The sequence below is a fragment of the Colossoma macropomum genome, unplaced genomic scaffold, assembly GCF_904425465.1.
Source record: "Colossoma macropomum unplaced genomic scaffold, Colossoma_macropomum, whole genome shotgun sequence".
Classification (NCBI taxonomy): Eukaryota; Metazoa; Chordata; class Actinopteri; order Characiformes; family Serrasalmidae; genus Colossoma; species Colossoma macropomum.
The window spans coordinates 381,060-404,203 of record NW_023496051.1 but is presented as its reverse complement, the minus strand read 5'-3'; the positions used below and the strand labels follow the sequence as shown (position 1 = coordinate 404,203).

Below are 23,144 nucleotides of genomic sequence, written 5' to 3'. Positions count from 1 at the left end.
GTTTACCGATCTACTGCTCATCTACAGCACATCTACATGCGCTTCTCTGTGGACGTGAGTGATGATCTGCTGTCGTCATCGCGTCTTCATCAGTAAAAGGGTCTTTAAAGGCACTTTGAGCCTCGTTACAACAGGCCTGTAATGCAAGCGCTGGTGTTGATGTTTCCAAACACTGAGGAGAAATATTAAAGTGAAGAATATGAAAAGCTGTCAGTGAAGTTATTTTCACTGTGTCGCTCATTTACTCTTCAGCTCTAACCTCCTTCCAGTTGTTTTGTCTGCTAGCTGGCTAAAGTTAGTGTGAGCCTATCATCCTTTCTTTGCCTCACATGAACCCAAAGTTAGTCGGCTATGGAAGCCCATTTGTGCTGCTTCAATAAACTCTACCACCGAATTCATATTTGTCTCATAATTGAGTGAATAGCTATGCTGTTATTGTGAGGTACTAAGACATTGTTATTAGATATCAAGTCATTATTTAGAGATATTATCACATTCATTTCAGATGCTTTGTTCATTATTTTGAGAAACATTCGTGTTATTTTGAGATGAGAATATAAGTAAATATAAATGCTCTGCTGAAAAGAATCATAGAAGCCGTTTCTGCTGGTTCCTGGTGGCGTCCAATAATCACTAATGGTATTCCGTGTTTTCCTGATGGGCTGAGTTCACAGTGTATTAAGCCAATTCCCATTAGAAAGCAAAACCATCAGGTTTTAATCCTAATAGCTCCTAAGATCTCGAATCAATGAGACACCTCAAAATAACAACTTAATATCTCGAATTATTGAGACAGTACTGCACAAATATGACATAGACGTTCATTTTCCTAATGAAAATATGAGGACTGATGATCCACAGGGCTACAAATCACTTTAAAGGGGTTTTTATAGGTTTCCTCACCGACCCGCCGCTCTCTGGGGCTCCTCTTCCACCTGCGCTCTACAGGTGAGGCGGATCTCACTGTTTCTACAGAGCTCGTCTTTTCTTCGTAGCAGCACGTGAAGCACTTCTCGCGCTCTTGTTTGCGGAGTCGATTCCCAAAGACTCGATTCTTCGACTCCAGCACGTCTGAGAGCTGGAGTCGACTCTCGGCCAATGACTCTGAGAGTCGAAATGCCTGGAGTCGACTCTTCGGTTCTGTAATTGTCTCGAGGGACAGTTTGATGGAGGTGTGTGTAAAGCAGGACAGAGTTTGAGCAGCGAGTTCGTTTTAAGGAGAATTCAACCGATTCTTTAAAAAATTCTGCACAAGTCAGCCTTTAAAATGCAGTCATTCAGAGTGTTTTGAAGTGAATCAGTTCATTGTAAACAAACCAGGCGCTGCGATAATAAAGCCACAGCATAAACACAGACATTTCATTTACGATCCAAACCACCAGTTAATCTATGTGTGTCTGTTCAGTTCTATGTAATGTTCGCGGTTCGTTTTCCACACAGTGACCTGGAACCGGCCCCGTGCGATTGGCCAGAGCGGGTCACATGAGCTGCTGACGAACCCTTCTAACGGTTTGTTTCTAAACGGTCTCGCCTCATTGGTCGAACTCTGGCCGAGGCCCCCTGTGATTGGACGGAGCTTTCTCGAGAGCTCGCGGTTCTGACTGCGGAGCTCGAGAGCGTCGTGCCAGCCTCAGCACTTCGGAGCGTCTCCGCCGTTCAGAGCCGAAGTAGTTTGGATTTTCTTTTCTCTGTTAGCTTCGCTATTTTAGTTTTGGCCAAGAAATACAAGAATGACTCGTGTTTGTGTGAAAATAAAATTGCAAATGTAGATTTGCATTATTTTATTTTCAATTCTGGCAGGATATTTGCGCAGATGTTTGTAAAAGGAAATGGCAAAATAAGGTGTATATATATACATATATATATATGTGTATATATATATATATGTATATATATATATATATATATATATATATATATATATATATATATATATATATGACCCAAATGAATGTTTTATAATAACCCTGATCATAATAATAGCTAAATTTTATATACATAAGGTGAAATCTGCCAGAACAGTACCTTAATACATCACGTTTGTACGCACAGATCCGTGTAATTACATTTCTACATTAGTGAACTGGCACCAGCAGCAAAATCAGAAACATTGTAAATCCGTTGCTGTGTTAAAGCTTTTCAGTTCTATTTAAATCTCAATGGTGTTGTTTTTGTTTTACTTTCTTCTTTCCTCTTTATTTTTTATTTTGTTTATTCTGGGATGTGGAGGCTGTAAGGCATCCTATCGTTATACTTGTTTGTATATATAAGGTTATATGCTTGAAATAATAATAATAAATAAAGCTTGATATCTTGCAAGCTAGTGACTATATCAAACAATCTGTAGGGAGGCGTTGTCGTAGTTTGTAAATGTTTTTTGTACGGACGAATAAATTCATTTCCCGAACACAGAAAAGCATTGAACACCAGTTTTAGGACTTCATAACACCACATGTTCATGATGGCAGTGAACACAAACCACTTCACTCAGCCAATGACCTGCTTCGCCTGTCAGCCAATCAGCACTCAGTAGCAGTAATGCTAGTGTCCTACTGGCCCGACCCCGTTTGCTGTAGAAAAAAAGAAATATACAAGTATGTTTTCTTTGTTTTTCATTGAAATACATCCTTCTACTTTGTAAAATTGAATACGTCCTGGGCAAGAGGTTAGAAAGTGTTTTAAATTGTCGCTTTTAGCCGTTTAGCTCCATTCACCCACATCCACTGAGGACGCACTGATGGGCGCCCTCTGGCGTTATGCAGTCATATTGAGACACGGGACGTGGCCAGATTCCCCTATGCTCGCGGGTATATTTTGGTTTATCCATCTGAATTTATATGACCAACCCGTAAGGCTAATTATTCAGTAACTGCATGAAATAAATGTACATTTTATTTAATTTATTTATTTTTTTGTAAATCTCCCCTTAAATTAACAGAACATGTGTTTTATGATCACACATATTGCTATATGCTTACAATTTACTGCTGAAAGCCAAAAATCTTAGACGCTCTTTGTATTTTTTTTATAATAAATAATTTTTACAGAGCAGATCACTGAAGAGACACCATCTGTTTGTAGTTTATAGCCCAGATTTGTGGAAAAATGGATCGACTTCCAGTAGAAGAAAAAAATAATAAAATTCAGCTTGTTTTATTACAAGCGTTTAAAATTACATCACCCATCTATTTGACTGGAAAGAAGACACTTACAGCTCTCATATGACCCCCGCCTTTTGAATGTGGCTTATGAAACATGGTGATGAAGAATATGACAAAGTGCGTTTGGAACCAGGAGCTTAAAAGGTTAAACCTGCTTTGATTATGTTTTCTTTTCCCTGAAGTCTTTTAGTGATTCAGTCTTATTGTCATAGTCATGTTACGCATCAGTCATGATAATAGCAGAAAAATCTCAAGTGAACATTTATTTATTTATTTATTTAATGTCAGTGTTGATGGTAGGGGGTCAGCAAACACCTCGGGGTCATCAGGTGCAGAGCTGACCTTATGAAGCCCCGAAACAGAGGCGGTTTCTAGCTGACCCCCCACTCCAGCTCAGTAGGTGGCGGTAAGGCGCCATGACTTCAGGTCACCCGCGCCGTTAAAGACTAAAGAAGACGAATTTGACCTGTTATTGAAGCGGCTAAGCTAGTTCGCTAACTGCTCTGCCGCACCGTGATGTGCTTTAAATATGTCTACAGCTTCTAAAGTTGTTCTCGGAGTGTCGGTGGTCCTGACAGTCAGCACGGTAGTGGGAGTTCACCTTAAGCAGAACTGGGACCGGCAGGTAAATGAGCTTTAGCTCCGTTAGCCGGTTGCTAACCACACAGAGCCGAAGAGCCACTTGCTCGAACGTGCCGTTCCACCTTAAATAGCGCCGCAGGTACATTCAGGCCAATGGTTTCAGCCAGCAGGCTACAGAATGGAAGTGCTGCATCACTTAAGGTGGACCGGAACATTTCAACGTGAACCTGCAGCAGAAAACACGAGACTAATTCGGCTTTTAGAGCCTGTAGATACATAAACTACAGGAGTTAGTCGGATATTGATGTGTTTGTATTGTTGGAGCGAATATCAATAAATTAATTAAAAATAAAAAATAAACAGTAAACAAGTAACGTAATAGCAGTATGTGTAGGGCTACGTCCAAAAACACATGCTATACTAATGAATGCACTACGGTGGTGTACAATTAAGTGTGGTAGGGTGCGATTTAGGACGCAGCCTAAGTCACCCTCCGCCTGTTGAACTAGTACTAATAATTGAGTTTCACTGTCTGGTCAAATTTATAGTTGATCTTTTTCCGTTAGACCTGTAGTTTAATTCACAAAGCAAAAATTATCCATCTTTCCAAAGTTTTCAGCTTTCTTTAATCTATGGAAAGGAATAATGGAAAGCATGTTATGTACTTGTTTATATATTTGTATAATATAAAACGTGGTTATTTTACCTTTTGTCTGTTTATTTATTTTAGGTTTCTTATTAACTGCTGTCCATAATACATACTTGCATATTTTGCTGATAACCGTTTTTTTTGGTTTTTTTTTTTTACACATATAGTCTATTGTATAACCTATATTTTTTCCTGCCCCTCTGTCCTGAATTTCTGTGATTCAAGTTAAGAAATTATGGTTGGAGTTAAGAAGTGATCGATTTTTTTCCAAATTCAGATGTACTCTTTTACCGGCCCTGGAGACTGTATGCTACGACCAATGCTTAAAAACAAACATTTATTAAATGTAGAAATTAAGGCTAGATTCCTTTGGATTGTCTAACATCAGTTTCTATAGTTACAGATGCAGCAAGGTGTAAGTAAGTCTTCAAATACTGGTTTTAATTATGTCAAATCTAAACATTTGATCTTAATTTTTTCTGAGCAGATAACCTCAGATACCAGTATGATTCTGATGTTATTGTACATCCCTAATTTTAAGTAGTGTTAGTAAAAAGTACATTGCAGAATGGAAATCCTGATAGTCCCACCTTTGTCATTTGATTTAAAAAACACATTATCACAGAGGCTGCGCGAGGGAGTTCTGCGAGACGTGGAGCGCTTAGAGCGGAAGCGTGAGAACCTGCGGGTGCTCGAGGAGCAGATCCAGCTGACCAGAGAGCTTGTGGCCGAACGAGCGCATCAGGAAGCCGAGGCGGCCAGAGGGTCCTGAAGAGCCCACCTGAGCAGGTAGAGAAATGACTCTTCCTACTGTGTGGACAGCAGCGCTAGCAAACTGCTTAGTCACTGTCTCTGTCACATTGCACACTTGCTCTAATATTCAACGGTACACCGATCAGGCATTTGGGTGGTGGATCATTCTCAGCACTGCAGTAACACTGACGTGGTGGTGGTGTGTTAGTGTGTGTTGTGCTGGTACGAGTGGATCAGACACAGCAGTGCTGCTGGAGTTTTTAAACACTGTGTCCACTCACTGTCCACTCTGTTACCTTGTTGGTCCACCTTGTAGATATAAAGTCAGAGACGACAGCTCATCTGCTGCTGCACAGTTTGTGTTGGTCATCCTCTAGTCCTTCATCAGTGGTCACAGGATGCTGCTCACAGGACGCTGTTGGCTGGATATTTTTGGTTGGTGGACTATTCTCAGTCCAGCAGTGACACTGAGGTGTTTAAAAACTCCAGCAGCACCGCTGTGTCTGATCCACTCAGACCAGCACAACACACACTAACACACCACCACCACATCAGTGTTACTGCAGTGCTGAGAATGATCCACCACCCAAATAGTACCTGCTCTGTGAGGGTCCATGGGGGTCCTGACCACTGAAGAACAGGGTAAAAGGATTAAAATGGATTAAAATTTAGTTCTTCAGGCTGCAGCACCATTTAACCAGTCTTTAACATTTTAATGTGCTAGTTCACCAGACAAGCTATGTGTGAGTAGATACTAAGGACGAGAAGATGTTGTACATGAAAACTGTTTTAAAAAAGACACATTGTCATTGATGTGAAGCACCAGCATAGTTTGATGAAGTAAAGAATGCTTTGTAAATGCAAACATATGTGCTGCAAAGGTAGGACATCCAGCTGTTCTGGGCGCACACAGAAGTTACTAGAGTGACAAAAGCTCCCCCTTGTGGACCGTTGTAGTGAGTGAGTGAGTGATAGAAAGAAAGAAGCCAGGTTTATGAGGTGTTTCGCATCTAAAAATGATTTGTATTGTAAAGCTAAGTCAGACTTGCATATCGTCATTGTCCAAAAAAAAAAGTATGTACATTTCCCAACTGCCCTTTACATTGTGTAATAATTTCATAATGCATGGACCAAGATAAATACTGCTTTTAATTAAACGTCTTAACATTAACTTACATTAAAATAAAAAAAAAAACACTTTGTCTTTCTTCTGTAAATTTTATAATTTTGGAGGTAGATTTTTGGAGGAGATTTTGTTTTAAGAAAATGTTCATGGATTTAACTTTTTTTTTATCTATTTATTTATTTTTTTTTTTTAAAGTTTCAGCCTTATATGTTTGACTCTGACTATCTGCTCACATACGTATGACACTCTGTATTGCTGGCCTCCTCAGCTCAAGTCAGTAACTCACTGTAGGTTTGACGTCACTTTGAAATTGTAAATGAAAAAACTAAATTCTTGGCAACTTTTATTACTGACAATAATGTTGAATAATTGTTTCAGGCCTACACTGAACATCTCAGCGATGACATTTCAGATACTTTCATCATCGATATTTTACATCATATTATGGCACAAAATTTCATCTGGTGAAACAAAACCAGTTTGAATAGTGTTTAAGACAGCAAAAAGATGACCTATTACACATTTAGTCACAAGTTAGCTCATAGTATTATGACCTTCCAAGAATGAGAGATCCCTGCAGTACAAGATTTTCTTGGCAATCACAACATTCAGTTACATTTTTTTTGTTTGATATTTTGAGGGTTTGTTGATTTCTGTGGCCTGTAACAACTGCTGTGAGGCCGTCTACAAATCATCCAGTGACAGTGTAAATTACATTACAGTAGCAAGTGGCAATTTTAGGGGCCAAGCACATCATGCCAATATGAAGCCATTATAAAACAGATGACAGGCAGTCAATTTTTAGAATGGCCATCAAATTTGATTGTTGATGTGGTGTCTGAAAAGAGGATGTCTGCCAAATGTCATACAGATTGACCTTTTCTCCAATCTGTCAATTTTTTTTCTCCCTTCAGAAGGAGGCATGGACAGCGGGGACCAGAGGGGCCTGCCAGGGCAGGATGAGGAGGCCATGTGCACATCCGCCTCGGAAGGCTTGGAGGAGGGGGAAGTGGAGGGGGAAACTCTCTTGATTGTGGAGTCAGAAGACCAAGCATCGGTGGACCTTTCTCACGACCAGAGTGGCGACTCTCTGAACAGCGACGTGGGCGAGGACGGAGAGGGCAGCTGGAACGAAGACATGTCCTTCTACTGCGACAAATGCCACAAGTGGATTCCTTCTGGTGAGGGTCCTGTACGGTGCCTGTGCATAAAGGGGACGGCAGGGCAATGGATCACGGCTGCCTAGTGTGGATTAGGAACTCTGGTTTATTGTCATTTAGGCTTTATCAGAGGTCTTTGAAAAGAGTAGGGGATAAGACAAAAAGATAGCATGACAATACATGATATTTATCGCGATACTTTGATTTTCTGATTGAGATTAATAGGTTTATTCAGACAAAATGCACCGATTCACCAGTAGAACAACGTTTTATAAAGGCTATGAAAAATGGCATAATGGGTCTATATACAAAATATACTTAGAATAAAGTGTTATGACGTCATTTTGCCCATCCTTACCCTATTCACTGTTCATTGTGTTATGAGGCTTTAACGAACGCTAAAGGGAACAGAAAATCAGGAACACTATACAGAGCACCATTATAGGTGAAAGAAATGGTCCCTCATTTTTTACATTTAAAAAATCAGGAGCACTGTATAGAACACTTATAGGAAAGAAAATGTTATTCAAGTGGGCGGTTATGTGCACTGATATTACACAGGTTTTCTCAATACTCTCCGGCTGTAATCGCAGTCTGTTGCATACATATCTGAATTTTAATTTCATTAGTTCACAGAGAAGTTTCATGTGAATTGTCCACAAAAATTACATTCCACATCACTACACACATAGAAAGGGGTCAAATGCCTGAATGCTACACTAATTTTTAATAGTGATCCTTTAGGGGTTCTATATAGAGCCATGAACATTTAAAGAACCTTTTTTATGATTAAAGCGTTCTTTGCATCATTAAATGGACCTTCAGATTAATGGAGAGTGTGTTTTAATATGGTTCTATATAGCACCAAAAAGTGTTCTTCTGTTGTTATGATGTCAAGCCTGTAACAATAGAAGAACCCTTTTTTGTGCTCTGTAGAGCCCTTTTTAAAAAGGTTCTATATAGAACCATATAAAACACGCTCTCCATCAATGTGAAGAGCCATTTCACCATACAAAGCGTTCTTTTGAGTGTTCATGGTCCTATATAGAACCATTTTCTTTACTAAAAAACCCTTGAAGAACCATCTCTTTTAAGTAGGAGAGAGCTGAAAAATGCACACTGTGTAATATAATATGGATCTTTTAAGTTGTGTACAGTGTTCCAGAGAGTGCTGGATGGCTGGGAGGGAGCTAACCGAATACACACTAATATGTAATATAATATGGATTTTAGAGGTTGTGTACAGCTTTATTATCAAAACTGTAGAGAGTGCAAGCTTTTAACTTTAGACTCTCAGCTGAAAATGACGCACTGTAAGATTGTACCAGTGATGACTGGCTGAAATGTTAACATCTTTATTGACTATCTGTCTCAATAAAGTCTGTCCCTGAAAGGAAAAGTGCATCTAGTCTCAGCTCCGTCTTTGTTTTTGCTTTCTTTTCATTCCTGCTCGTTCAGCCCAGCTCCGAGGAGAGCAGCCCAGCTACCTGAAAGGAGACAACTTCTTCAAGTTCATCTGCTTGGAATGCTCCGATGATGGCAAGGAGAGCTTCGAGAGGATGCGGCTCACGTGGCAGCAGGTATGTGCTGACGTGCCTTTGGGTATGTCGCGTACATTATAATCTCCAGAGAATTGTCCACTCGTATTTGTGCAATTATACCTTATTCTATTTTGTCTCATTTTTAGGACAAATTGGTTTAATTAGTCAGTTAATATAGAGTGTTTTAGGCATATTATGGTTTAAGAAAACAACAAACAATATCTTGTATTGTTTTGTGTGCATATTACACGTGTATGTGCCTTTTTCCCCTCATAATAGACTAATGGTTGCAGCCCAAGTACTAATCTGTGGTTGAAGAGTCTATTTATGCTTCATTTGTATGTGTGCATGTATTGAACACTGTTTCCAGGTGGTGATGCTGGCCATGTATAACTTGTCTCTGGAGGGCACAGGCCGGCAGGGCTACTTCCGGTGGAAGGAAGACATCTGCGCCTTCATTAGTCGACACTGGACCTTCCTACTGGGCACCAGGTGAGCGAGGGGCCGCGCACCGATTGAGAACAAGCTGAGGAATTAGTGTTAAAGCGATAGTTTCCCTGTCGTTCCTTTTTATCACAAATGTAGTCAATCATTCAAGACATATTTGGTGTCCAAAGTTTGCGTCTTTAGTTTTGCACTGGAGATACGATGTTAATGTAGCTTACAAGCAATGGAAGCTTGAATCCCACCAGTTTGGGTGACATTACACTTTTTATGATGCACGTGCACGATGGCTGCCCCTAACATCCTGCATTCGTTTGAAGTGTAGGTTGCACACATCCTCAGAAATAAACACTAGGTGGAACATCGAACCCCAGTCTACAGCATAGAAGGCAGAGGTGTTGCATTACACCAACCAAATGTGTATAAACATAGCTACAGCTGTTGTTTTCATCCCAGCCTTTAGCAAAACTTTAGAGTCTGTAAAAGAAAATGCAAATTAAACCAAGTTTCAGTCAACTACTGTTTTGCGCAAATTCCTGAAGGTGATGTATGGTGCGAAATGGTCTCGCTCACTGTGTTTGGTGGGATTTAAACCTTTATTAGTTCTCAGTAAATCAGTTTTGGCACCACCCTGTCAACTGTACATGGTTTCTGTTGTGTGTTTTTTGTCCATGCTTAGGAAGAAGACGTCCACATGGTGGAGCACGGTGGCGGGGTGTCTGTCTGTGGGCAGCCCGACGTTTTTCCGTTCGGGGGCACAGGAGTTTGGTGAGCCTGGCTGGTGGAAGCTGGTCCAAAACCGGCCACCGACCCTGAGACCGGATGGGGAGAAGACCTCCACCGCCGCCCTCAAGGCCAAAGGTTCAGTTACTGAAGTACACTTGAATGCTGCAAGCAGGAGAGATCACGTGTTAGCGGTAGTGTTTTGGTTACGTTTCAGTCCATATATGGAAACCAAGCTACTTGATTTGAATTAATCATTTTTCTAATGTTGCAAAAACCATATGTACTTCTGCCTATTCAACCAACAGCAGTTTAGCCCCGCCCCAAGTGGGTTAGTTATATGCTAGATGCTGCTTCCTACTTGGTTTAGCCACTTGTTGCAGGATCCTATTTCGTGTATGAGAGCACGATAGCTAACAGTCCACATTAACTGTAACTGTAACTTTGTTTGAACGTGTTAAGCATGTGTCTCTATCTCTGCCCCCCTGCAGCCGTGTCCAAGCCATGCATGGATCCCACCATTACGGTGGAGGGCCTGCGGAAACGTGGGGGGCGTAACCCGGTGGAAAGTGCTATGCAGCTGAAGGAGAAGCGCTCTCGCACACAGGAGGCCAAGGACATCCGGCGGGCGCAGAAAGAGGCTGCCGGCTTCCTGGACCGCAGTGCGTCCTCCACACCCGTCAAAATGGGTAACCGTGGCCGACGGCCTGACCTGCAGCTGGAGAAGGGCGAGGTCATCGACTTCTCCTCGCTCAGTTCGTCAGACAGGACGCCCCTCACGTCTCCCTCTCCGTCCCCCTCACCTGATTTCTCGGCCCCGGGGACGCCCGCTTCTCACTCGGCTACGCCCAGCCTGCTGTCGGAGGCGGACCTCATTCCTGATGTTATGCCACCTCAGGCGCTGTTCCACGGTGAGACCCTACAAACACTGCTTGTAGTGCTGATGCTGTGTACTGGATTAGCAGGCCTGAAGCTACACATCCAGTACAACAGATGGGTTACAGTCAGTAACTGTAAACCTATAGGGTGCACCTGTACAGTATACTCTTAGAAAAAGGGTTTTATATAGTATCAAAAAACGTTTCTTTAGCCCATTTCAGACCAGACGCAGTAACCACACTGTATGACGTGCCGCGCAGTGCCGCACGCAATACGCTTCTATATAAATCAATGTAGCCTTGCATGAAGTGCAAAAATACCCTTTGGGTCTATTTCTGACGCGTGTCATGCAGCATGCTAGCAGTTTCTATGCAGAAACAGTAAAGAAATGCAATGTCTGTGATATACAATCTAGGCTAATAAACAAATCAATCAATCTAGTTTTAACTCATTGACAGGCTGACTGAGATCCCTTGAGTAGGTTAATGTTGTGAAAACACAGCATCTCCTCCTTTATATATAGCACTACATCACCCAGTGAGAAAGCCAGCGACAGTCAAGGCAGCTATAAAATTTTTATTGTTGATCTCTTTATGTCATCTACATAAAGTTTATATGAGATAAACGGACAATGTAGCTGTTTATATTACGCCAAAAGGCAACACGAACAGCAAACGCTCTTGCTTTGTGTGTGCTTTCGGCCCGTAACAATAGTGGAACGCTTTTTGGTGCTATATAGAACCCTTTTCAGTCTAAAAAAAACCTTTCACGATGCACGATTCCTTAAATCATGCAAAGGGTTCTTTGAGTGTTCATGGTTCCATTTTATAGATATTTGCACATAAACTTCTTAATAAATTGGTCCCAAATTATCAAATTTATCTAACTAATTACTGTGATCTTCTGTGGTCTGAGGGCGTTTTCTCATTTTTTCTGTATCTTCTTAAATTCAACTTTAAAGGCACTTGAATGTAACACAATATCCATATGTATCATATTAGCGGAAAAAAATCTCCTAGGCCGCCTCTGGTACAATGTTTGAGTTGTTTTTGTCTGACTCTGTGCTCCAGATGATGAGGAGCTGGACGGAGAGGGCGTGATCGACCCAGGCATCGAGTATGTCCCCCCTCCCAGCATGCCCCTGGCAGCAGGTGCACTCTATGTGAGAAAGAAGCAGCAGCGGCCTGCCGAACTCATCAAACAGGAGCCGGAGAGTGAAGACGAGGAGCGGGGCCGCGAGGTGGAAGAAGAAGGCCAGGACGAAGGCATGCGGTCTCGGGCCTCTGCTGGCGGCGAGCGGAGGAAGGAGAAGGGTAGGGCTGTCGGCTGCCTCAGAAATGAAATTTGAAATTTGATTTGCTTTGTGAATGTATTTAGATTTTACATATATAGTTTTTACATGTGAAGAAATTAAGGAAAATATGTGGCTAAAGAAGTTACCTGTACTGCAACGGGGGCTGTGGATAGGGGTGGGCGATGTGGCAGCAATATAACGATACTTTAAAACATTTTCACAATAAGCATCCCCATATTTTGAAACATACTCCGTGCACTAATAGTACCACATTTAAAAATTACCATCATAAACTCAAAGATTTTTATTCAACATTCAAGTTGCATCTTGAGAAAACGCTTGGAGATGAGCACACTGTACGGATAACGAGTTACAGCATTCATTTCTTTGCTTATTTTGGACAGGCCTAGAGAAGGCAGAGTCCGGGCCCCGCTACACCCTCCTCGGCCTGTATGAGGAGCGTATGCTGCTGCGGAGGTTGGAGTCCTGCCCCCAAGCGCTAGCCGTCACCCCGCAGGCCAAGCGGCTCCGGCGCAAGCTCCTGGTCCGGCAAGCTAAACGCGAGCGAGGGCTCCCCCTGCTTGATGCGGACCAGGCTGTCAGCGCTGCCCTCAGCCTGGTTGGGGGCGTGTATGGCGCGCAGGCCGGCGTGGCCACCCGTGAGGCGGGCAAGTACAGGACGACCAGCCAGGACCTGCGTATACTCGATCGCTTTCAGGTAAAAACCACAACACAAAGAAGCTTTTGAAGTGTTTAAAGTCAGCCTGAATCCATTTTTTCCCTTGTTAGTTCATGTCGCTGGTCATACTAAAGACGATTCATCGTTAAAAGACCAAATTCTTGTTCTTCTTATACTTGCTTATGTGGTTACTGGCACTCCTGTAATATACTGATACCTATAAAAATGGACAAAGTACAAATGCATGTCTAGCCACTACTGTTTTAGCTGTGTGATGTCCCCTTTATTTGTGTCAATTCGGTATTCCTCTGCAGGTCACGGCATCCAGCAGGAAGGGCTTCTACCAGTCCAACGTCTCCTTCTGGCACAGACTTATGGGCTCCGATGCCTGCGCAGACCAAGGAATCAAGAGTCCGTACACGTCCAGAACTCTCAAACCTTACATAAGGTACACACACATGTTCACAGAGTGCAAGTTATCTCTATTCCACGTATTGTCTCTGTCAAAAACACCAAGCATCTCCATTTTTTTTTTTTCCTTTGTTATTTTTCTACATCATTTGAGTTCAGCAGCTCCCCTTTGCGTTGTGTAAAAATGTTTTGATGAATGGACCAATAGAAATGCTCCAAAACTGCTTGGAATAAAATCTCTTTACATTAACCTAGGTTGGTATAGTGTAGTGGGTAACACCACTGCCCTCCACCAGGGTAAGCACTACGCTGTAGACTGGGGTTCAACCCCCGCCTGGGTAAGCACCCTACATTATACCAATAAGAGTCCTTGGGCAAGACTCCTAACACTACCTTCGCCTGCCTGTGTAAAAAATAATCAAACTGTAAGTAACCCTGGATAAGAGTTTCTGCCAAATGTCATAAATGTAAATGTAAACCTAGATAAAAAGTTACGAATGTTTTTGCCCTCCTCTGTAAAACTACCATTTTGAAGACACTTGTTTTTCTTTGGACAGCAACGATATGCTTGAGGTGATATGGACACAGTGCAATATTTGATGAAGCTATTTAATGTCTATATGACTATGTGAAAAGTGTTCAATTATTCAGTTAAATTAAAAGCAGGATGTGGATTCTATGGGCTCCATTCATTCTATAGCTGATCACATTTTTCGCAGTGGTTTGTGTTTTTTCTGCTGTGGATCTTCACAGATCGAGTTTAACAGACATTTTCAACTTAAACGGATAAACTACATGAATTTTCTGCTCAAAGATGCTTAATAATTCACTAGCACGTTTACCGCCCTCTATATTGTGATCATTGAGGTTTCATAAAAGACCTTGAGAAACAGATTGAGCACCCACAGCTCTGTAGCTTGGTTAGTAGTTTACTTTAATGTAGAAATACAGTGATACAATATGTTCACCATGCTTACTGGTTGTGAAGCACTTGCTAACGTTGTTCAATGTTCACATGGGCTGAGTAGGAAGAATAAAACCAGCTAGGCGTTTTCTTTTCTCCCGTGTATTTCTCCTCCAAAAAGAAGTGCTAGTTTCCTTAGTCTGTACATTAAGTGTGATGCGTGGTGTGGTGTCAACCTTCCCGCTCATAACAGCTACCTATAAATATCCGATCTGCTCTGTTAAGACCTTACTTTAGGGTACTGTTCATATGGCTGCATGACACCTGCATAAGCTTAAGTCATGACAACCAGCATAACCCTACATAAATGTTTATAAATGCATGTTCCAATAAGAACCGCGACCCAGAAGGATAAGCGGTTTAGATGATGTGTGTGTGTGTGTGTGTGTGTGTGTGTGTGTGTATGTGCTCCAATAAGAGTCGATTACTGTATTGGTTACATCTGTGAATTTGAATTGAAGTTGACTACAGTAGCCTTGAGGACAGATGAGGTCTGTTAGAATAAGCATGTATAAATGTTTATGTAGAGTTATGCCAGTTGTCATGACAAGCTTATGTAGGTGTCATGTAATTTTATGAAGAGAACTCTACAGTAAAGTGTTTCCAAAAAAACAAATAAATATTTTTGACAGTATTCACACATTCAACCCCAAACCCAGGAGACTAATGCTGATTTTACATGGTGGTAAATGGACAGCAGCAAACCAGACATTCCATTGTTTTCTGCAGCAGAAAATTCCACCAGCGCTAGCAGCATCGTTTCGCTGTCCACAGCGGTAAGCAGAACGTTTGGCCAGGAGTCCAATTTTCCCAACTTTTGCAGTGAAATAAACCAGATGTTGATTTTTTGGCAGCCATGAATACTGAACCTCTCAAGTCCAGGAAAGAAGTGAGCAGAGAGCGTCTTTCTGCCCTTTTATTTATTCTAAGGCCCAATCCCATTTCTTCTTTTTACCCCTACCCCTTGTTTTCGAGTGTCACCCTATTCCCTTGGAACTGAGTTACAAGGGGTAGTGGTTGAAATCTTGCCCTACGAAATGGGACCCTCAAATAAAAAAAAAAAAAACGTTACTTCATGAACAGCTACTAGCGTTGCTCTGTAGGCGACCCGGCCCGTCTTCAGTGATAGCAGAGAAGGGTAAAGTTCAGCACCTCACTGCTGGGCTTTAGTTACATTTAGGGAATCATATGACTTCAAAGAGCGGGGTGTGACAATTATTTATTATCGCCCACCGCTAATTCTTCAGTGATATGAAGCTGAAGTCAGATATTCACCAGCTTCTTTTTTGAATTTTCCCATTCCACCTTAAATGGAGCAGCAGTTACATTCTGGCGCTTCAGGCATCAGAACTGCTGGACTATTTAAGGTGGAATGGGAAAGTTAGCTAGTTAGCTACCGAGACATTAGCATGCTATTAGCGATTTTTTATGCTTGTTATGAAGAAAATGACCATAATACACTGAAACGACATTAAACTAAGATAATATGATGGTTATCGTAATTTTTATGGAGAAAATCCTCACATTTGTGGGTTTCTTTGGTCGTAGCAATCTTATCGACTGATATGAGGCATGTGGGTAAGTGTAATTCAAGCACTTGGACTTTAAACACTTTATTTGGCCAGTCTAATCACAGCACTCTGATACGGCACAGTCTGTGAGATTCTGTCATCACAGCCCTTAACCATGTGCAAACAGTCCCCAGCCCCTGTCTGTGCAAAAACTGTATGAATTTGTGCTCTTCATGAATAAGTCTAAAGATCCTATTCTCTTTCTGATGTGTGTGCAGGAGAGACTATGAGACGAAGCCGCTGAAGATGAGCTTGCTTGCAGAGATCCGTGCATACCCTCACAGGAACGACTCGTCCTGGGTCCCGGAGCCTGACGCGCCCATAGACTACTGCTACGTGCGGCCCAACCACATCCCCTCCGTCAACTCCATGTGCCACGACATGTTCTGGCCTGGTGAGTCCCTGTGATCTGTAAAATGAAGCAGCAGACTTTTGAGCTGCTGGAGTGCTGCTTCATTTGACCATGTTTCAGGCCTGGCTGTACCTACACTCTGGCTATAATTAAAAAATGCTGCATGTAAAGAGGATTAAAAGAGCTGTGTGTGACAACATTTATTCATGGCTTGTTCCATCACAGACGACGTAGACACGAACTTTCTGTTTTTGATCACGTTGCAGTGGCATCAAGTACGTGGCTTGGTTTCATAGCCTGGTCATGATTCCTCCGATTGTATCAGTCTATCTTGTTGCTGGTCGTCCTGTTCTTCTTTTACCTTCAACTGTTTCAAGCACAATGGTCTTTTTCAATGAACTGGCTTTTATATGTCCAAAATAAGAGAGCTTCCTTTTGGTTATCTGGGCTTTGAGTAAGAGGCAAGACTTGGTTTTGTTTCCTTCCACCAGTTTTGAATCTTCCTCCAGTCCTGTTTTACTTAATATATGTACAGCGTACAGGTTAAATAACTACGGTGACAGTGGGCAGCCTTGTCGAACTCCTTTGCCGCTGTGAGTCTGTTGGCCCTGTTCTGTCATGGCTGTAACTTGTTCATGAGTGTAGAGGTTCCTCATTAGAACAATGACATGAGGTAGTATTCCCATTTTCCTGAGGACATTTAGTAAATTGCATGATCAAAACAGTCAAAAGCTTTGTTGTAGTCGATGAAACATATTTCATTGTTCATAGAATTTATTGTATCCATAGTTTTTGATAGGGTTTGTTAAATGTGGCACTACTGGTTCTAGTTTGTCTGTTCCAACTTATAGAACTCCAAAAAACTAAATATCCTGATGTGTATTGTGAAAATGCTTTTAAGTATTGTGATGTTACATTTTTGCCATATTCACCGACCCTAATATAAACGTCATTTTCACCCTGCGTCTCTGTGGGGTGTGTGGGTGCTGTGTGTTTTCAGGTGTGGATCTGTCCGAGTGCCTGCAGTACCCAGACTTCAGTGTGGTGGTGCTTTATAAGAAGGTGGTAATCGGTTTTGGCTTCATGGTGCCAGACGTGAAATACAACGAGGCTTATATCTCCTTCCTGCTGGTGCATCCAGAGTGGAGGAGGGCCGGCATCGCCACCTTCATGATCTACCATCTCATTCAGGTGAGACGTACAGGAAATAACGTAACAGAACAAAAAGGTGGGCTCCCGGGTGGCGCAGCCGCCTAAGCGTTGGCCCTATCATCAGGAGATCGCGAGTTCCATCCCTGGTGATGCTACAGCCATCCGTAGCCGGGAGTCCTAGTGAGTGGCTGGCTTCACAGGTCTCGGAGGAAGCCTGTGTTGGCCTTCACCCTCCTAGCATTGATAGTATCGTGTGAATGGGGGAGTCCTAACTAGCAGGTAGAATTGGAAACGACTAAATTAGGGAGAAAATTGGGTAAAAATCCAAAAAAAAAAAAGAAAAAAGGTGAACAAACAATAATAATGAAAACATGAGGGTCAACACATTTTTTAAAGAATTACATCCTACATTTTTCTTGTTTTATTTTTTTGAGGTCCACTAAGGACATTTTTGTGGGTTTAATGCACCAGAAATAATTCATAATTCATTTTAAAATGACCATTTTCCAACCTCTTTTTACCCCTTAGAATTAAACTCAGTTTTTGTTGCTGTACCTTTAAGACTCATACAAGATAAGTGAGCTCTTTTCTGATTGGCTGCTTTGTATTAGGCCTCATTCAGAAAGCACTCAGAGCTAAAACACTCCCTGTATCTTCAGTGTGAATGGGCAGCTGTGTGCAGAACAGGTGGATATATGTAAATGAGTTGGTTTGTGTGAAATAGATTCCATATACTGACTGTAAGGACTGGGGAGTGAATAGCACATTTTGAAACATTAATAATGTACAGGTATCACTTCAAACCCCTTTAATAAAGCAAGGTAAAGTCATTTTTTACATGATATTGGCTCTTCACCACTTAAAAGTGTAGTTATTGTTTTTTAAATTCTGTTTGCATTAGTTTTGATTAAATTAATTGATGTTAAGAAATTCTTCTTGCATTTTATAGTAATAACTACATAATTAATTATTTTTAGTTGCCGTCATCTCTGAGCCTTTCCATTTTTGTTGTTTTAGTTGTTTATTTACACCAATTGAAAACACCAGCTGATATTTACATTTTGTGAACATTTTACGATGAGGGGATAGTAAAGATCCAAAATGACTTGGGATAAAATCTCATTACATTAACATACACAGATCAGGCATAACATTTTGACCACCTCCTTGTTTCTACGCTCATTGTCCATTTTATCAGCTCCACTTACTATATAGGTGCACTTTGTAGTTCTACAGTTACAGACTGTAGTCCATCTGTTTCTCTGATACTTTGTTAGCCCCCTTTTACCCTGTTCTTCAGTGGTCAGGACCCCCATGGACCCTCACAGAGCAGGTACTATTTGGGTGGTGGATCATTCTCAGCACTGCAGTAACACTGACGTGGTGGTGGTGTGTTAGTGTGTGTTGTGCTGGTACGAGTGGATCAGACACAGCAGTGCTGCTGGAGTTTTTAAACACTGTGTCCACTCACTGTCCACTCTATTAGACACTCCTGCCTTGTCAGTCCACCTTGTAGATGTAAAGTCAAAGGCGATAGCTCATCTGCTGCTGCACAGTTTGTGTTGGTCATCCTCTAGTCCTTTGTCAGTGGTCACAGGACGCTGCGCACAGGACGCTGTTGGCTGGATATTTTTGGTTGGTGGACTATTCTCAGTCCAGCAGTAACACTGAGGTGTTTAAAACACACCAGCGCAACACACACTAACACACCACCACCATGTCAGTGTTACTGCAGTGCTGAGAATGATCCACCACCCAAATAGTACCTGCTCTGTGAGGGTCCATGGGGGTCTTGACCACTGAAGAACAGGGTAAAAGGGGGCTAGCCAAGTAGGGCTGGGCGATATTGCCAAAAAACAAAATCTCGATTATTTTCAAATTTATTAACGATTCTCGATTCCAATTGCAAATTTTTTATTTTTTTTTTGGGGGGGTTCTTGCATAATGCCAGAGGAAAAAGACTTTCTTTTTTGCACTTTAAAAGACTGCAGAAGTGCAAAAATACCACCTATAATTATTAAATTAAATATCCTTTCAAGGGACTGTGCAAGCACAACAAAATTTGTACCAAAAAAATTACAATAATTAACACATGAATCATTTTCATTAGTAATATTCTCTTACGAAGGAGCAAGCAGCTTCCTTAAAGCTCACAAGCAACTCTCACTTTAAATAATGTGCAAGTATGACCTTATATTAAGAAAAGTGCAAACCACAAAGTTCTTACAGGTTTCTTGAAAGGAACACAGGCCTATCTACTGATTCAGGCCTGAGAGACGCCATTTGAAAGGTAAAGGCCTCAGCAGACGTCTTGCGGAGACAATGTGCCGTAATTTCGGAGAAAACGAACGACCGCAGACGTTGCGCACATGGCAGCTGGGCGAACTCCGCGGACGAAGACGCAACACGACAGAGCCTCTGATTGGTCGATAAAAAAGAGGCGCGCCATTACACAAACGTGGACAACTTTGAGGAGCTTCGGCGCACACACTAATATTTCAGTGTGAAACGCGCGTTTGTTAAATAAACAAAGAATATCTCCAAAATGTAAGATGCTAAGTCTGTTATTCGGCAATACTAACTAGTAATGAGCACCAAAACATACAGGCCATCTTAGTTTCACAGGAGGACGAGGCCGAAGTTGGCTTTCTGATCACCAGCTTCATATTCGAATTTTCCCGTTCCACCTTAAATGGTGGCAGCATTCTGAACTGAAACGTCGCCATAGTTAGAACAGTGAAAGTATCGTTTTCCAGCAGTCATGAAACTTATCATAAAATATCATAGCGACCTGGAGCATCCGCGACTGGCAACACGAAACCGCGTTAATTTAAGATGCGTTTTTCGTACAGCTTGAAAATTTGAATAGTTTTTGTTGGTATTTTAATTAAAGTACAAGCAACGTAAACATGTACAAACTCGATTGTCACATTTCTAACATCGTGTGAAAACGTTCATTCGAATTAACCGAATTAATCATGAAAGTCGTCCAGCACTCTAACAAAGTATGCAGAGAAACAGATGGACTACAGTCTGTAACTGTAGAACTACAAAGTGCACCTATATAGTAAGTGGAGCTGATAAAATGGACAATGAGCGTAGAAACAAGGAGGTGGTCATAATGTTATGCCTGATCGGTGTACATTGAAGTTAAAACATCAAACTCGGCACTGTGTTTTATATAAACAAGGCTTCAGGCTGTATTGAATGATACAACAGTAACGTAATGTAGTCTGTTTACTTATACGTACCACATATTAGCCCACGTTAATGAACATATGGCCTGACTGGGGCAAGCTTGAAGTTCACACACATAGTTAAATGGCAGTCAACAGGAAGACGGTGGCTCACAGCTTTTCAGCTTTGTTGTTATGAGACTAAATACAAAGGCTAACTGTTAGCTAAACACATTTGCAGGCTATAGCTTAAGTCTACACTCAACAGAAACAGCATGACATTAAAAAAAACAAAAAAAAGTTTGTTGTAGCCTAGCGTAGCACTGTGTTATGTGGCTGAACCTTCTAGTCATTATTGTTAAAAATACCAACACATCCATATGAGCAGAGATCAGTCCTCAAAAGGCACTTATTCGAATACTGACTGTTTATTGTAAATTAAATGAACTTTTTAACCGAAAGCTTTGGTCGAGCTTTTGCTCAACAGTTAATTGGCTAATCAATTACATCTCTACTGTAAATTATAGTATATTATCATTTATAAATTTCTTGTTCCCATAGATGAGAAATATTCATTAAAACATCTAAAAAATGCATTCTGTATACAAGTATCAGCTACAGCATTAAACCCATCTCCTCGTTTCTACACTCTCTCTCTATAGACGTGTATGGGGAAGGACGTGACTCTGCATGTGTCGGCCAGTAACCCAGCCATGCTGCTCTACCAGAAGTTTGGCTTTAAGACGGAGGAGTACATCCTGGACTTCTACGACAAATATTACCCAGTGGACAGCAAAGAGTGTCGCCACGCCTTCTTCCTGAGACTACGGCGCTGAGCTGCCCGTCACTTGTGATTGGACAACCAGGCATGGGCTGTATTCACCGATCTTCACCGACTGGACAGAAAGGTTCAAAAGCTGAGACATCAGAGTAAACGACATCTGTCCGCTGACTTTCCGTTCGTTTTTTGCCTATATAAGTGCAAGCCAGTAGTACTGGACAGCAGCTCGGTATTTGTTTTGGCTTTGTGTTCCAGCACACCAGCTTTCAAATGAAACAGTGAGAATGAGTTTAAAGTGCAGAATGTCAGCTTTAAGTCCAGGATGTTTACATCTCTATAGGATGGTGATTTCTATGTCGTTTGAGCAATATTGACAATTGTATTGCATGTATGTTAACAGTACTTACGTATTCTTTGGAATAACAGAAACATGACCCAGCCTTTAGCATGAGAATAACATCACATCACCATTTTTTACTAATTGCAAAATCAGTAAGGCTCTGTTCACATTACAAGCCTTGTTGATCAAATCCGATTTTTTGCACAAATCTGATCTCTCTGACATGATGGTTCACACTTGTTTAGGTAGATGATTCAAATCTGTCATTAATGTGATGAACTGGTGTCCTGAAATGACCCTCATGGCACATCCTACTCAGTAACGTCACGTGAATGAATCACGTTCATCATCAGCACAAACTAACAAGCAGAACGAGCTTCACTGAGAAGATCATTAACTCTGATCAGCTCTCAGCTTCATTATTAGAGCGAGACGAAGGAGAAAAAGGTGAGATGAGCTGCTTTTCCACCGTTTACAGGCTTTAACTTCTGTTCGGCGCTGCTGCCATGGTAACGCTGAATGATGGTCACGTGCAGTGGAAAAAAAAGCACATGAATTCCGATCTGAGCGTCACATTAAGGTCACATGGCCATGAGTCGGATACGTATCCGATCTAGGACCACATATGACAGCGACTCAGGTCGGATTTTAAAAGATCAGATTTGTCCACACAGCCCTGAAAACATCAGATCTGAGTCACATTAGGGCAAAAAATCTGATTTGTGCCACTTTAACCTGGTAATGTGAACGTAGCCTAATATAAGAGAGTTAGCAAACATCAAAAATGCAAAGAATTATGGGTAGCTCCACCCCCCAGCTCCCCTCGTGCTACAGTTTTATTGAAGCAAATTTATGCTGTTTATTAGAGTTTAAAAAGTGTCAGGTGAAAACTGAGAATAAGTATAAATTAAATTTTAAGAATATAAAATTATATCGGCCAATTTATTTGAACGTTTTGCCCCTTGAAATCAGTGTTGACCACAGAATTTTCCCATCAGTTGGGCCCTGTCCTATATAGATGTAAATACCCTTGAACTAAAGGTGGCATTCAGCACTTCAGCCTCATTTAAAACGCCATGTGTTGGAGCATGGAGCACAAAAAAGTGACTGTGTATGACCAAGAAACTGGCCCTGTGGGCTTCAAGTGTGACCTTTTACAGTGAATTTGGGGACACTGACAGGGAGAGAACATAGTGTTTGTTTCAGTAAGTGTGTGCTGTCATTTAAATGTGCTGTATGTTTCGTTGTATTTGTATGTTGCTGGTGAGGGAGTTTGTGCCCAAAATTGCTCCGTTCAACAATATAATTATTATTTTTTTTTGGTGTACTGAAAGTGTCACAAAGTTGTACTATCACAGATAATTCAGATGGACTATTTCCATACTTTCCTCCCCTCGTTTGTCCAT

General features: G+C 41.5%; 2 protein-coding genes across 3 annotated transcripts; both read left to right on the top strand.

The window, feature by feature from the left end:
* The first annotated feature begins 3,607 nt into the window (after positions 1 to 3,607).
* Positions 3,608 to 7,356, top strand: LOC118804648 (protein PET117 homolog, mitochondrial). Of its 2 annotated transcripts, none has more exons than XM_036565213.1 (3): positions 3,608 to 3,786; positions 5,018 to 5,181; positions 7,186 to 7,356. In XM_036565213.1, exons 1-2 carry the CDS (start codon positions 3,691 to 3,693, stop codon positions 5,162 to 5,164), a joined length of 243 nt encoding a protein of 80 aa, XP_036421106.1. In that variant the 5' UTR covers positions 3,608 to 3,690; the 3' UTR covers positions 5,165 to 5,181; positions 7,186 to 7,356. The 2 variants fall into 2 exon arrangements, with proteins under 2 accessions (XP_036421106.1, XP_036421107.1); XM_036565214.1 differs by having other exon boundaries at positions 7,189 to 7,252.
* On the top strand, positions 5,073 to 22,018 carry kat14 (lysine acetyltransferase 14). The gene is made up of 12 exons (XM_036565212.1): positions 5,073 to 5,181; positions 7,189 to 7,452; positions 8,890 to 9,011; positions 9,343 to 9,464; positions 10,096 to 10,277; positions 10,631 to 11,050; positions 12,089 to 12,331; positions 12,717 to 13,030; positions 13,306 to 13,439; positions 16,156 to 16,331; positions 17,290 to 17,480; positions 21,280 to 22,018. Exons 2-12 carry the CDS (start codon positions 7,194 to 7,196, stop codon positions 21,451 to 21,453), a joined length of 2,337 nt encoding a protein of 778 aa, XP_036421105.1. The 5' UTR covers positions 5,073 to 5,181; positions 7,189 to 7,193; the 3' UTR covers positions 21,454 to 22,018.
* The last annotated feature ends 1,126 nt before the right edge of the window (positions 22,019 to 23,144 follow it).

What these genes read in the sequence shown, in the direction of transcription:
- LOC118804648 (XM_036565213.1), top strand. Translation starts at nt 3,691, where the DNA reads ATGTCTACAGCTTCTAAAGTTGTTCTCGGAGTGTCGGTGGTCCTGACA. An exon ending in AGCAGAACTGGGACCGGCAG is followed by an intron (nt 3,787 to 5,017) that starts GTAAATGAGCTT and finishes ACATTATCACAG; the next exon opens with AGGCTGCGCGAGGGAGTTCT.
- kat14 (XM_036565212.1), top strand. Translation starts at nt 7,194, where the DNA reads ATGGACAGCGGGGACCAGAGGGGCCTGCCAGGGCAGGATGAGGAGGCC. An exon ending in CGCCGCCCTCAAGGCCAAAG is followed by an intron (nt 10,278 to 10,630) that starts GTTCAGTTACTG and finishes GCCCCCCTGCAG; the next exon opens with CCGTGTCCAAGCCATGCATG. An exon ending in ACTCTCAAACCTTACATAAG is followed by an intron (nt 13,440 to 16,155) that starts GTACACACACAT and finishes ATGTGTGTGCAG; the next exon opens with GAGAGACTATGAGACGAAGC.